This window comes from Melopsittacus undulatus, chromosome 1 (genome assembly GCF_012275295.1).
Source record: "Melopsittacus undulatus isolate bMelUnd1 chromosome 1, bMelUnd1.mat.Z, whole genome shotgun sequence".
Classification (NCBI taxonomy): Eukaryota; Metazoa; Chordata; class Aves; order Psittaciformes; family Psittaculidae; genus Melopsittacus; species Melopsittacus undulatus.
This window is the reverse complement of record NC_047527.1, coordinates 115,979,202-115,991,489: the sequence shown is the minus strand read 5'-3', so window position 1 is coordinate 115,991,489 and position 12,288 is coordinate 115,979,202. Positions and strand designations below refer to the sequence as shown.

Sequence of the window (12,288 nt, the reverse complement as noted above, 5' to 3'; positions counted from 1 at the left end):
TTATAAAAAATGTACACTCATCTCTTGGTCAAGTGCTTAGGTATGCTTGTGTAGAGGTGGGAGAGCTTATTATGTTTTTGATATATACAAAATGTATAAAAGAAGGTATAAAAAGCAATTGCAAAGAAAATTCAAATTGCTATCTGTGCATTTCCACTGCTAACAATAATGCCAACTTTTAACAAACAGATGAGCCTAATGTAAAATTACTACACACAGATATTAAATTTGACATATGCCTCAAATCATTTGATCAAATTTTATGTACCAGCTCATCAGAAAGACAATTCAGTTTTTACAGTGTGCTGGTTTCTAATGACATTGGGAAAAGCACCACTGAAGTGAATGTAAAATGGTATAGGCAAAGAAATAAGCAAAGTTTTGGCAAGAAGGTGGTAAAAAATCTCAAGTTATGGAGTATTTTATGGCATTCAAAGAATGTAAACTGTGTTGGTTTCAGTAGTTTCCTTTGCCTATGGCAAAGAAACCAAAGAATATATAATGAGGTGGTAACCCAGAAATATATACCTGAAGTTGACTTTTTTAGTTTTCCTTTAAGAGGCACTATCCCAGTGAGTGCCAGAAGGAGAATAGCAGTGTTGAGATCAGGTGCTCGTAGTCCAGTGCCTTCTGCTGTGACTGAGCTGTAGGCCCACATGATTATTAGTTCTGCAACACACCAGATTTAAGTAATTTGCAAATGTGTCCTCTAATAGTGCAGCTGCCTGAACCTTCTGCTGTCTCCTGCCTGAAGTTACTATTTCCTTAGTAGTGCTTCATAAACTGTTGTTTTATTTTTCCCTTGGCTGCTCTGTAACCTAAATCAGTGAAATGATCCTTAAAAAGAAACCCCAGCAATCTTCCCCAATTTTATTTGCAAGCAGGCTGTTGCACATCTAGCTTAGAACTTGGCCACACCAGCATTTGTCCCAGCAGTGTTGAGAGGCAGCACCCTTCAACTACGGCTGCAATATCAACTGGAAGCAGAGGGAATATTTAACCTGGATCTGCTGCTGATAGACCTCTTAATGTGGAGCCATAGTCATAGCCAGCCATGAACTCTGTGCTGATGTGTCCATTGTACTCCTGCTGTCTAAATCAGCTTGTATAAAGCCAGCTCAATTAATTACTATGTTGCACTGAACTGCACCATGTACACCTACTCTTTAAGAATGGCAGAAACTTGGTGTACTATATTCATGCCACCTAGATATCTGATCACATAAATTTATGGAGACAGCACAAAGAACAATGGCATGAAATTCCATGCACTGTAATCCTTATTAGAAGTAGTGCTAGAATGGTTATGGGGAGAAGTGGTAAGAGTCTGCAGAGGCACTTGCCTGCAACTAGAGGTACAGAAATTTTGCACCTTTGAAGAGATGCAAGATTTAATTCACTTGTTCAAAACCTCAGAAAGGATCCATGTGCTAATAAGTCAAAGAATCCAGAAGTTTATGACTCTGTCTGCTTATGTTGTGCCTCTTGAACTTCACACCATGAGTCATATATAAATTACATGTATATATATACACACACATACATATATATAAAAATACTGAAATGTAATGCTAATTTAGTCGATACATATAGCACACTAAGAAGAAAAAATGGTCCTAAAATAACAAAGATTTTTTTCTCCTTCATTTTGCTAGTGCTGTTGCTGAGGCTGAAGGAATTGAGCCATTATTGAATACCTTGTACACTCAGCGAGATGGAGCCATTGCTAATGCTGCAACAGTTCTAACAAATCTAGCCATGCAAGAGCCATTACGTGTAAATATCCAGAGCCATGGTATTATGAGTGTGCTTGCAGAACCGTTGCGCTCAACCAACAGCCAAGTGCAAAGCAAAGCAGCATTTGCTGTGGCTGTGTTTGGTTGTGATGCTGATGCAAGGACTGAGGTAAAGCTGCTCTTCTGGGCTGTGGTTATTTTATGACATTTCTAGATCCTGAGGTTGCTGCTATACTTACCTACAATCTTTGTATTTTGTGTCTGTCCTAAAAGTCCCAGGCTTTCTAGATAGTAACTGATTTTTCACTTTTATGATAGGTTTGTTCAGCTGAATTTAGCACAGTTTGTCATGAGAACTTGGAAAGAGTTTTCTCTAATTTCCATGTTTATTGTATTTTCTTGCACCAAATAAATGTTTTACAGCTTTTCACTGGCTTTGATGAGCTTGCACAAGGGCTACACCTTAATCCTCATGTTTATGAGCATTAAACATTATGGCTTTTCAGCTGCAACTGCCGTCTGAACTTTGAAGATGAGAAGTTCTGTCCTCTTTACTCTCCCTCAGCATTGTTCTATTGCCCATTTTCAAGGCCTGAACGGCAGTGCCTGACCTTGATTGATAAGATACTGCATGTACATGGAGTAAATGTAATTCAGGCAAAACTCAAAATATAATTAATCCCTTGATCAGTGGCATCCAGCAAGTTGAACTTCTCACTGTTTATCAGTGGTCATGCTATTTTCTTTTCATAAATAAGGATGATCCTATGTGCATTCATAGATCTTAAGCTGGGGTTTTCTCATGGGTCAAGGCTGTTAATTAGGACATGAATAAGGGGCATAGATAATTAATCTACCTCTTTCAGTGTCCTTAAAATGTCTTTCTCTTCAAAAATCCAAATGAGCAATATTTCCTCCAGCATGTATAGGAAAGATACTGTAGTACACAAGAGAATAGGACGTTAATAAGATTGTCATACATACAATACAAATTCAAATAAATTGTCATGTAAATTAGTTGCTAGGAGGCAACAGAACACAGAAAAGGCTGTGTAATTCTCTGTGGCAGTCTGAAGTTGCATAGTCTCTTCTGTTTCCATACCACAATCTAATAACTGAAAAGCAAGGCAGAGCCAGAAGGGATGTGTGCCTTGTACTACTCCTGAATCTTGCTTCAGCTCTAGTCTATGCCAAGTTCACAGAAGCACAGAATCCCCATAAATGGTCTTTCGAGCAGCCCAGCATAGCTTGTCTACAAGGCTTGAATGTTTCAGAAGGTGAATTTCACAGGCAGTTCTTGCTGGGATAAATGAAATATGTAAGAGGCAACATCATCTCTTGTTTTTTTTGCAGTTAAGAAATGCAGGTGGACTGGGACCACTCGTTGAATTGCTGCATTCTAAAAATGAAGAAGTCAGAAGAAATGCCTGTTGGGCTGTTATGATCTGTGCAAGTGATGAACTAACTGCTGTTGAACTATGCAGGCTAGGGTGAGTAGAAATAATATCGAGCGGCAAAGGGAAGATTTTAATTCAGTAATTCTATTGAGTTGATCTTTACACGTTTATAGCAGAATAACAAAGTTAAGCTATACGTTTTGGTAAGCAGAAACTACTTATGCACTACTGATGTTATAGATTACACGTTATTAATTTTAAGTAACAGAATGCTTAAGAAAAAATGTAAGCTTGAAAAGAGACTTTGTCTGGAGTTATAAAAATGTTTATTGTTTTTGTGACTGAGTTGGGCTTTATATTGAAGGTGTACTTGTATCAGTCAAAATTAGGGACTGCAGTGCCTCATACATATGAAACTGAAATTAACGTTTTGGGCTAAGTTCAATATACAGTAAATTGTATTTAATATGCACAGGCTAAATTTGATTTAAAGCTCTGGTTAACTGCAGGTGTGCTAAAGTATCACATAAAAAAAAACCCTGTTTTATTCCTTCTTAGAAAGTCCAGGCTCCATATATTAATATCTGAATTACAAAAGCTGTTTTAAATTATAAGAATTATGACACAAGCCTCCTTATGCAGGGTGACTCTTAGTTATCATTAAAATATATGTAATTGCCCTGCTCCCTCTGCTGGACACTTCTCTGATTACTGCACAGATACTTGAAACCCATCTATGAGGAAATTCTGCAAAGTGAGAATCTCAGACATTTAGGTCAGGAGGGGACATCAAAGGAGATGTTATACCTCTGCCCACTGTAAGACTGGATCAGGTACACTGATATATTTTTACTGTTCAGTGTAAATACCAATTCCAAGGGGGGTTCACAACTTCCCAAAGTAACCTGTTCCAGTGCAGGAGTGTCCTTACAATTAGAAAGAGTTTCTGAGTTCTAAATACCCCTCACAGCACATCAGCACATATTGTCCTGCTTTCAGTGGGATTGAACAACCACCTTCTTATAGCAATTTGAGTGTAACTTGCTGAATTTTCTCATGTTCCATGTCCCTCTCTCCGTTTCCTTTTCATGACAAAGTAAAAATGTTAAACTTTTTTTTTGGTTTGAAATCTTGTATAATTTTGTCACACATCCCTGAATCTCCCTCATTTTATTTATGCCATTTTGAAGTGCTGTCTCCCAGCCAGGATGAGGTACTTCAGCTGAGGTCATATCACCATCAAATAAAGCTCAGTAATTATTTTCTATATCCTGCATATAGCACTGTTCTTATTTAAGCCCTTCTCTCTGACAGTATCAGAGTAGGACTCTAATTTGTGTCCTTCTAGTCTGACAGCATATTATTGATAATAATACATTAAGTATAATTTTTCAACCCGTCAGGCACTACTTCATGCTATTTTCATGTAGATCATATTTCCCTGACTTGCTTATGAGTATTCAAGTAGGAATATGTGAAAAGACTTATTAAAGTCAAAACATATCTCAAAGTCAACTCATATCTCATGTCTTCTACTTCTGCCTGTATGTTAAGTCAGTTACCGTATCACAGAAAGGATTAGATTGGCTTTACATGATTTACTCTTGACAAATGCAAAATGGCTATTTCTTATCTCTTGTTGCTTGCAAACTGATTGTTTGATAATTTGATATGGTGTTCCTGGGACACTGAAATTTGGCTGAATTATCTCCATTGTAGCTTCCTTGTTCTTCATTTTTCAAATGTAGATACAATCTTTGCCCTTCTCCACTCCCCTGGCACCTAGCCTGTCCTCACTAAATTTTCAAATACAATTACAAACAGTTCAGAAGTTGCTTTTGCCAATTCATAGGGCAGTGGGAGGTAGATATCCTCAGGGGCTGCTAACTTTGCCTCCTCAAACTTATTCTAGACATACTAAGCCTACTGTTTCTACCTTCTTTGTTAATGTTACTGCCAGGCATCTGCTTGCAACCTTTTTATGAAAACTGAAGCAAAAAAGGCATCAGACACTCCAGTCTTTTCTGTGCCATCTGTTACGAGTTTTCTTCCCACATTGAGTAATAGGTCTACATTTTCCTCTCTGACTTGCAGCATATGAAATGTTTATTTTCGTTTCAGTCCCTGAATAGTTGTGTCTCACTTTGCCTGTGGGTCTTTTGGGTTTATCCCTTACTTTTTCTTTTCAAAAGTGTTAGTGTTTCCATTTCTGTATGAGTCTTCCTTTTTTTTTTTTGGTTTTCAGGTCTTCACAGAATTTTTGGTGCAGCTTTATTTGTCAGTTTATGTCTTTCCTCCATATGAGGGTAATGTGCCATTGTTGCTTTAATGTCATCTGGTTTAGACACTGCTGTACACACTAGCTTTTCCATATTCATTTTTCCCCTTTAAAATTCTCTGCATCACTTGCTGGTTACCTGACTTTGTTGCAGTATGCTGTATGACAAATAGCCTGTACTGCTCTTCCACTATTTTCTCCCATTGTTCGCTTCTAAAAGATAGGGTTGTTATTTGCCTTGCCTGAAAAATTTATTCTCTGGAATTCATCTGACATACCTTCAGAAGTCTACGTGGTAAATGTCCACAGCTGAGGCTCCCTGTGTAGCTGGCAGAACAGTCTAAACATGGAGTTCATTATATTTATACATATATATATTAAATTGGCTCCTTAGGATGCAAAGAATGTCTGCATGTGTGTATATACACACACAGATATAACTTTTAATATGTACACACACATATATTTCCCTATTTCTTCCTCGTTTTTTTCATTCCTAAACAGTTTCAAAACTGCAGTGTGCTATGTTCTCCTCATTGAGCTTCCTTTATCCTCTTAGCAAGCTTTTTCTCAGTTTTTCAGGTCAGAAGTTATCAGTATGTGGGTTTCAGCACTCAAACAGCTGAATAAATTAATTCCTGTACTCTGGTGTCCTCACATGACTATTTTTTTCTACCTTCATCCTGTAAAAATCCTGTCATCCTGGCAATGCTGACACAACTACTTGTGTTTCCACGCTCAACCACGTTTAGCAAATCTCTGCCAACTGTGCCTCCCCGAACACAGTAATAGTCCTAAACCAGAAGGATTCACACACTGAGTATTACACAGCTGGAATCTGCAAATTGCATTGCAAGTTTTCATGCATTCCTTGATTTGTATCTTATCATCAGCTCTGAACATTATTCCTTCTGCTGTACTTTTACATCCTTCTTTTTCTCAGGTTCTCTGTGGTGCTTAACATCCTTCTGGTATAAGGTTGTGGCATGCTGTCCACATGTAAGTTTAACTGCCTAAAGGTTGACCACTGCAGGACATTTTTCTTCCCTACAGAAAGAATTCTGTGCAGCACAGCCAGTTCCTTGCTGGCCCAGAGGGCACAAGGCTACCACTTGGAAATGAATCTGTCTTGGCCTTGGTGATGCTGAAAACAAACTCTGGACTGTATAATAACAATTAATTTGTATTTAATGATGAATTAGGCTTTATTTTGTTTAACAGTGCTTTAGATATCCTAGAAGAAATTAATCTATCAATAAGCCGCAAAAATAACTTTAGTGAAGCTGCTCTGGAAAAGCTACTTGATAACAACCTTTCCCAAAAGTACAGTCAGATGGGATATTTATCATCAAATAATATCATTACTGATGGATTCTACGATTGTGGTCAGGTAAGCTACTTTAAATAAATTATTCTTCATAGAAAGAGTGAAATTTTCTTATTGATTTGGAAAGAGTACTACAGTAAAAGCCAGAATCTACCTATGTAAAATACTTTCTTTTCTTGTCCTGAAGCTTCCCAGCTTTTATACAAATTTCTTTTGATTATCTTTCTTCATGGATGAAATCTCATCATCTTCATATTATGCTCCAGTTGTGATCTTCTTCGCAACCCTATGTAAGCTATCCAGACATAGCTCCTCTCCAGATCCTTTCTCAGACTTCAGTTCTTCTGGTCTTTTTCCCTAATATCTCTTTTCTAAATACTAACCTTACACTGAATGACCTATGGACTTTTTGTTTATTTTTACATAAAGAAGTAAAGAGTTCATATTTTCACCTTGGTCATGACCCTTTCACAAAGCAGTGTTTATATATAAAGAATGACTCCAGTATCACTTGTTAGTGCTGTGTTCAGTTTAAATCCAAGGACTTTTCAAAATGCCCAAATTAATTAGAAATCCCAGTCTGACTGAAAATCAGTGAAATAACTGCTCCTAAAGCACTTGGTTGTATTTGAAACATCAGTCCTATATTGTAAAGCCTTCAGAAGCAGGAACTTTTCAACATCCTAGAACTATTTGAAAAGTAGCAATAGGACCAATAACTACAAGTTAAATTATTTACAAACAATCTAAAAAAAATGACAAAGAAAATGCAAATTAAGAACAAAACAATTTTATTTATTTTTAATGTCTTTATAAAGTCTCATGGAAGCCCTCTGTTCAAGATTATGAATTTTAAATTACTCTATAAAGATCTTCTAAATACATTTTTTTCCTTCATCTTTAACTGAACAGAACACCTTTTCTTCTATGCTAATTTTCTTGTAGATAAAACCTGGAATGAAATTTTCATCTCTGGAGGAATTGAGTATGCAAGCTCTAACTGACCGTCGGGCCACAATCTTCATTAATGCTAAACCACAGGAAGAGCAAGCCAGGTTTGATCTACTAAGTTACTGTGGTAGCTCATCTTTTGCATCATTTCCACTGATTCCAGTACAAACTACATAGTCTATATATGTATACACATATATAAAATAGATCAATTTTAATCCCTAGCTTCATGTCCTAGAAGGCAAGATATTTCTATTTTGGAAAATAAGAATTTAGAAAATAACTTCTTTTCCCTCTAGACAGGAAAGATTCATTCAGTTGAGTTGTTTTTTTTTTTCACTTAGCCATTAAGACTTACTCATTTAACACCCTTTGATTCCTGATGGTGGTATACCCAGTGTTGTATTAGCTATTACAAAGCTTGTCATCTGCCATTATAATTATGTCATCTAAGCTGAATGTCAATATGCAGCAATGGAACCTATGATTTGATGATCCTCTTTTACAGACAAATGCATGGAATTTTAAGCACAACATCCCAAGCAGCAGAACAAAGCCGGGCATCGTGCTTTCACACTTGATATAGAACCTACGTCTGTTCCTTCTCTGTTTAAGTTGAAGCCAGCCTAACAAATCTTCCTAGATTCGAATGCAGGAAGTTGGTGTTTGGCTTGTTTAAGTGGGAGTCACTTCCTGTAAACAGTCTCACAGATCAAAGAATGCTCTACCAATATTTTGCAAGTCCAAAACCTTCTTCTCTGTCAACACATCACATATTTGGTTAACAGTATCATTAGCTTCCCTTTTAAGCTTGTATATGACACCATAAAGATGTCTGAGAATATCTATAACAAATTAAACTTTCATGCTCTTTGTTGATCCCTAGAGTTGTCTTTAACTATCAGGTTTTCTTTCTTTGACTTTGATATAGCTTCTTGCCTTTGCACTATGGCAGCAGTATTACTTTCCAGTTACTTTTGTTTCCATCATTTGGTATTTGGTATTTCATTTTTGATCCGGGAATCAATATTTTGTTTATTACTGGTTATGTTATTTCTTCCACTTATATCTTCCTATGAATATATTTACTGTCCTTTAAAATCAGAAGGTCATTTTCACAACTTAATATGCAAACATGAATTGACATGCAAAAATATCTTGTTCCATTTCAGTCTTCCAGGAGAGGAAAAGGCACACGATTCATCTCATAAACAAACTATCTTGTCACCTTCTATTTCAAGAAAAAGCAGTAGAGAGAAAACAAGGTATGGTTTTAAAATTCACTACTTTTCAATATTCTGTTATTGCTCTAACATTAGAAATAAAATTCTGATTGAAAATAGTGATAGACAGTTTCCGAATGGTCAAATACAAATGTTATATATGTTTTTGGAGTCTTTCTTTCACCTCCTAATTGCTGTAGTCTTCCTTTTCTATCTTAGTAATGATTCGTCCTCCCTCCCCATGCTTTCTTAAAACATCTCCTGTTTATTTGGCTGGTTTTCCTTCCAATATCCCTTAGAGGCAGTGAAATTATGTTATTTTACAGCTTAACAACCAAGACACAGGGAAACTAGGGTAGAAGTTCCTTCTCAATTTAGAACCTAGACACACAAAAAGTTCCTACACTGCCTACATGCATCTTTATTTCTAGATTAGATTTCTTCCAGTGAAATTTTATACATGACTAAAAGCTGAGAAGGGTGTGCTCAGAACTGTCTTCATTTTGGCAGCAACAAGCCTAAAACTGCCTCGCTTTTGCAGGGCTCCCACTGACCCATACAATACACTAGGTACAATACTGCAGTCCTCTCTGTAGAACTGATCTGGTAGGCATGTCTGCTCATAACAAATAGGTCAGAGCCTCTAGCCTTGTGGTGGAAAATTAATTTCTTTCCTTTACAGAAAGAGGGTTTGATCCTGTCCTTCCCACCTGCAGGTAGCTGACCACAAGATATTTGGGGTTTAGCAGTCTCTTTCTGGTTTGTTGTAGCTATTCACTAACAATGAGGTGGAATGAACAGAGCTTTCTACTTCAGCTGTTAGGGTACTTAACTGAGAGAGTAGAGACCAATGACTAGTCATTGTCTTGATGACTTTTAATATAAGGTACTTAACCCTTAGTTTGTTCCTGCAAAAGAAAATTGAACCACGATACCTGAGCTGTGCTTTATATAAAACAGCAGCACAATCATGACCACAGCTGTCTTTCAGAAAAGGCAGTTGTACATGCCTAATTCCAGAGAAATTTTCAGGATTCCCAAACTGGTCCAAATAGAGCTTCCTTGACATTGATGAGATGATACCTAGTCTTTGATAGGAACGTGACATAACCTACAACTCTTCTTGTTTTTTCTGTTAGCCAACTTAATGAGCTGACCATTTATCATGCTAGTTTCTGTGGGTCTCAGGCCTGTCTTCCTAATTTTTCTTGGTTTATGGTATAGGGAGCCTTGGCTCTGCTTCAGGGCTGTGACTGTGATGTCAGTGGTGGGCATTACAAAATCCTAAGTGCTACAGGATCATAAAAAAAAAGCCCACAGGAGAGATGGCATGCCTGTTGTAGGAACTGAAGTACTACATTTGCAATGTTTAGCTTGGAGCTCACCCATGAACTGTGATATGTCTGTACAGGCATTTTATTGATATTGTTGATTTCTGAGACTACTTCTATATTTCTGTGTATGTATGTATGTATCTGTGCTGGAGACATGAAATCTGCAGGAGGGAAGTCAAGAGAAAATTCAAGCCTGCTTTGTGATCTCAATAGTTTGATGGTATCTCCAGTGAAGGAAAAGTGAGAGTTACCCGGACAATGGTGTTTGCTCAGCAAAACCAGCACTAGAGAAAAAGGCTTGATGCATTATTCTTTGAATTATATGTCTATCAGCTTGTTTAGAACTGACATGCAAATTGTTGACAGATAATAGCTACTGACTGTAAAAGGCTGAGGTTCTGACTTAAATCAGGACTCGAATTGTGAGGCAAGTCTATCCACTTGACTTGTAGATCTATCTATTGACTTACAAGGCAGACATTTACATTTGACTAGTTATTTGGACTGCAAGCACTTCTGGAATTCAGTTTAAGTAATTTCATAGTAGATAACTGAAATGGATCATATCAGTTGCATTGTAGAAGGTTCCCATTTCAGGATGCAAAAGAGTAGATATTGCATCTTGAGAGTGCAATGTTCTAGCAGGCATGTTCTAGCTTCTGCTCATTTAGCAGGTCCTCCTGAAGCCCAGCACGCTCTGGTCATGACCCACTATGCAATGTCAGTTTACTCAAAAGGAGCAGAAGGCAACGGGAGATACTGAGCCCCCTGGTGCTCTGCACCTGTGGAGGATTCCTTCATCTCAAAAGATGCTCTAGAGTCATGGACCATTTTGCATAGTCTCAAGTAGCTGCACAAAGCTTAGAGATCTGTTCTGACAAGATGTTTGCTTATTACAATGTGAGATGAGGATACCCTTGGATAGTTGCTTCTTAATCTATTTTATGTCAATTACACAGTAAATGACTGCTGGGTTAGCAACAATAAGTCTTTTGGAAAGCAAAAAAAATTCTTTATGAAAAAGACCCCAAATACTGTCTCGATTTCCCATGGCAAACTTGCAGGGATACAAAGATTTCTTTCTTCAAGTATGAAATAATTGCTTTTGAATGTCATGATCAAGTTGTATGATTTATAACCCCATTGTCATTCATTTTGAATCCATAATTCAGACATCATTATTATTATTAATTTGTGAGATATATGGGAGTTACTTGAAGGTCAGTAGCTGACTCCAAGTCTCAAACAGACCTTTTCCAACATATTTTTTTCCTTTGATCATACATTTCTGTTCATCAATATTTTTCAAAGTACTACTGAACACAGCTTAAAGCTATTGTTTTGAAAAAGTAAATCTACTTTGTATAAACTGCACTTGAAAGCTAAAAGAAAGGGCAGTTGTAATTGTCTGCTGGAAGTGTTTGAATTAGATGTAGAGGAAGTGCACAGTAGATAGGTTGACATATATTTTCATGAACAGATAGCAACCTTTTTAATCAAATGGTTGCATATCTGATATACACATTCACTGGGCTAAAATATGATGTTTAATGTAGACTGGGAAATTTACATTTATTCTATGCTATGTTCCAGTACAGAATTTAAGGAGGTGCTTTCCAGTGTTCATTTACTCCTTTTCTAAAGACAGCCAAAGGATTAAGCTATGTGAAAAAGGAAAGAAAATAGGTGTCATGGCTTTCTTGTAGTGGTAGCATATTTTATTGGCTGCCTTCTTCCTCACACTGATTCTTTCGTGACCAACCGGACTTTTTTGCAGCCAAAATCAGAAACATCTTGGACACTGTTTACTCCCATGAGTTCTTCTTTGCATATTCTTCTACATTCATGGCATGTACGTGTCATGAGTAGTAAGACAGCTTTGGGAAAGGGGAGTTATTTTCTTTTTTCAGATGTCATAATTCTCACTGGTAAATAAAATGGGAATAATAAAAGAGAACAGGAAAAAGATAGTAGGAGTCTAGTGTAATGGTTACTGGTTATTTTATGGCACTGTGCTATGAGACAGCACCTCCACAGTTCCT

At 37.1% G+C, this 12,288-nt stretch overlaps 1 protein-coding gene across 2 annotated transcripts in view; it reads left to right on the top strand.

Annotated features, from left to right (window-relative positions):
* ARMC3 (armadillo repeat containing 3) overlaps positions 1–12,288 on the top strand; it is a 47,503-nt gene that overhangs the window by 28,753 nt on the left and 6,462 nt on the right. Inside the window, exons 10-14 of one of the 2 annotated variants that reach the window (XM_005152971.2) lie at positions 1,656–1,905; positions 3,090–3,226; positions 6,633–6,801; positions 7,684–7,793; positions 8,862–8,954. In XM_005152971.2, the coding sequence (XP_005153028.2) occupies positions 1,656–1,905; positions 3,090–3,226; positions 6,633–6,801; positions 7,684–7,793; positions 8,862–8,954 (759 nt within the window). Of the gene's footprint in view, positions 1–1,655; positions 1,906–3,089; positions 3,227–6,632; positions 6,802–7,683; positions 7,808–8,861; positions 8,955–12,288 lie in introns of both variants that reach the window. The other variant, XM_031052519.2, reaches the window with a different exon arrangement.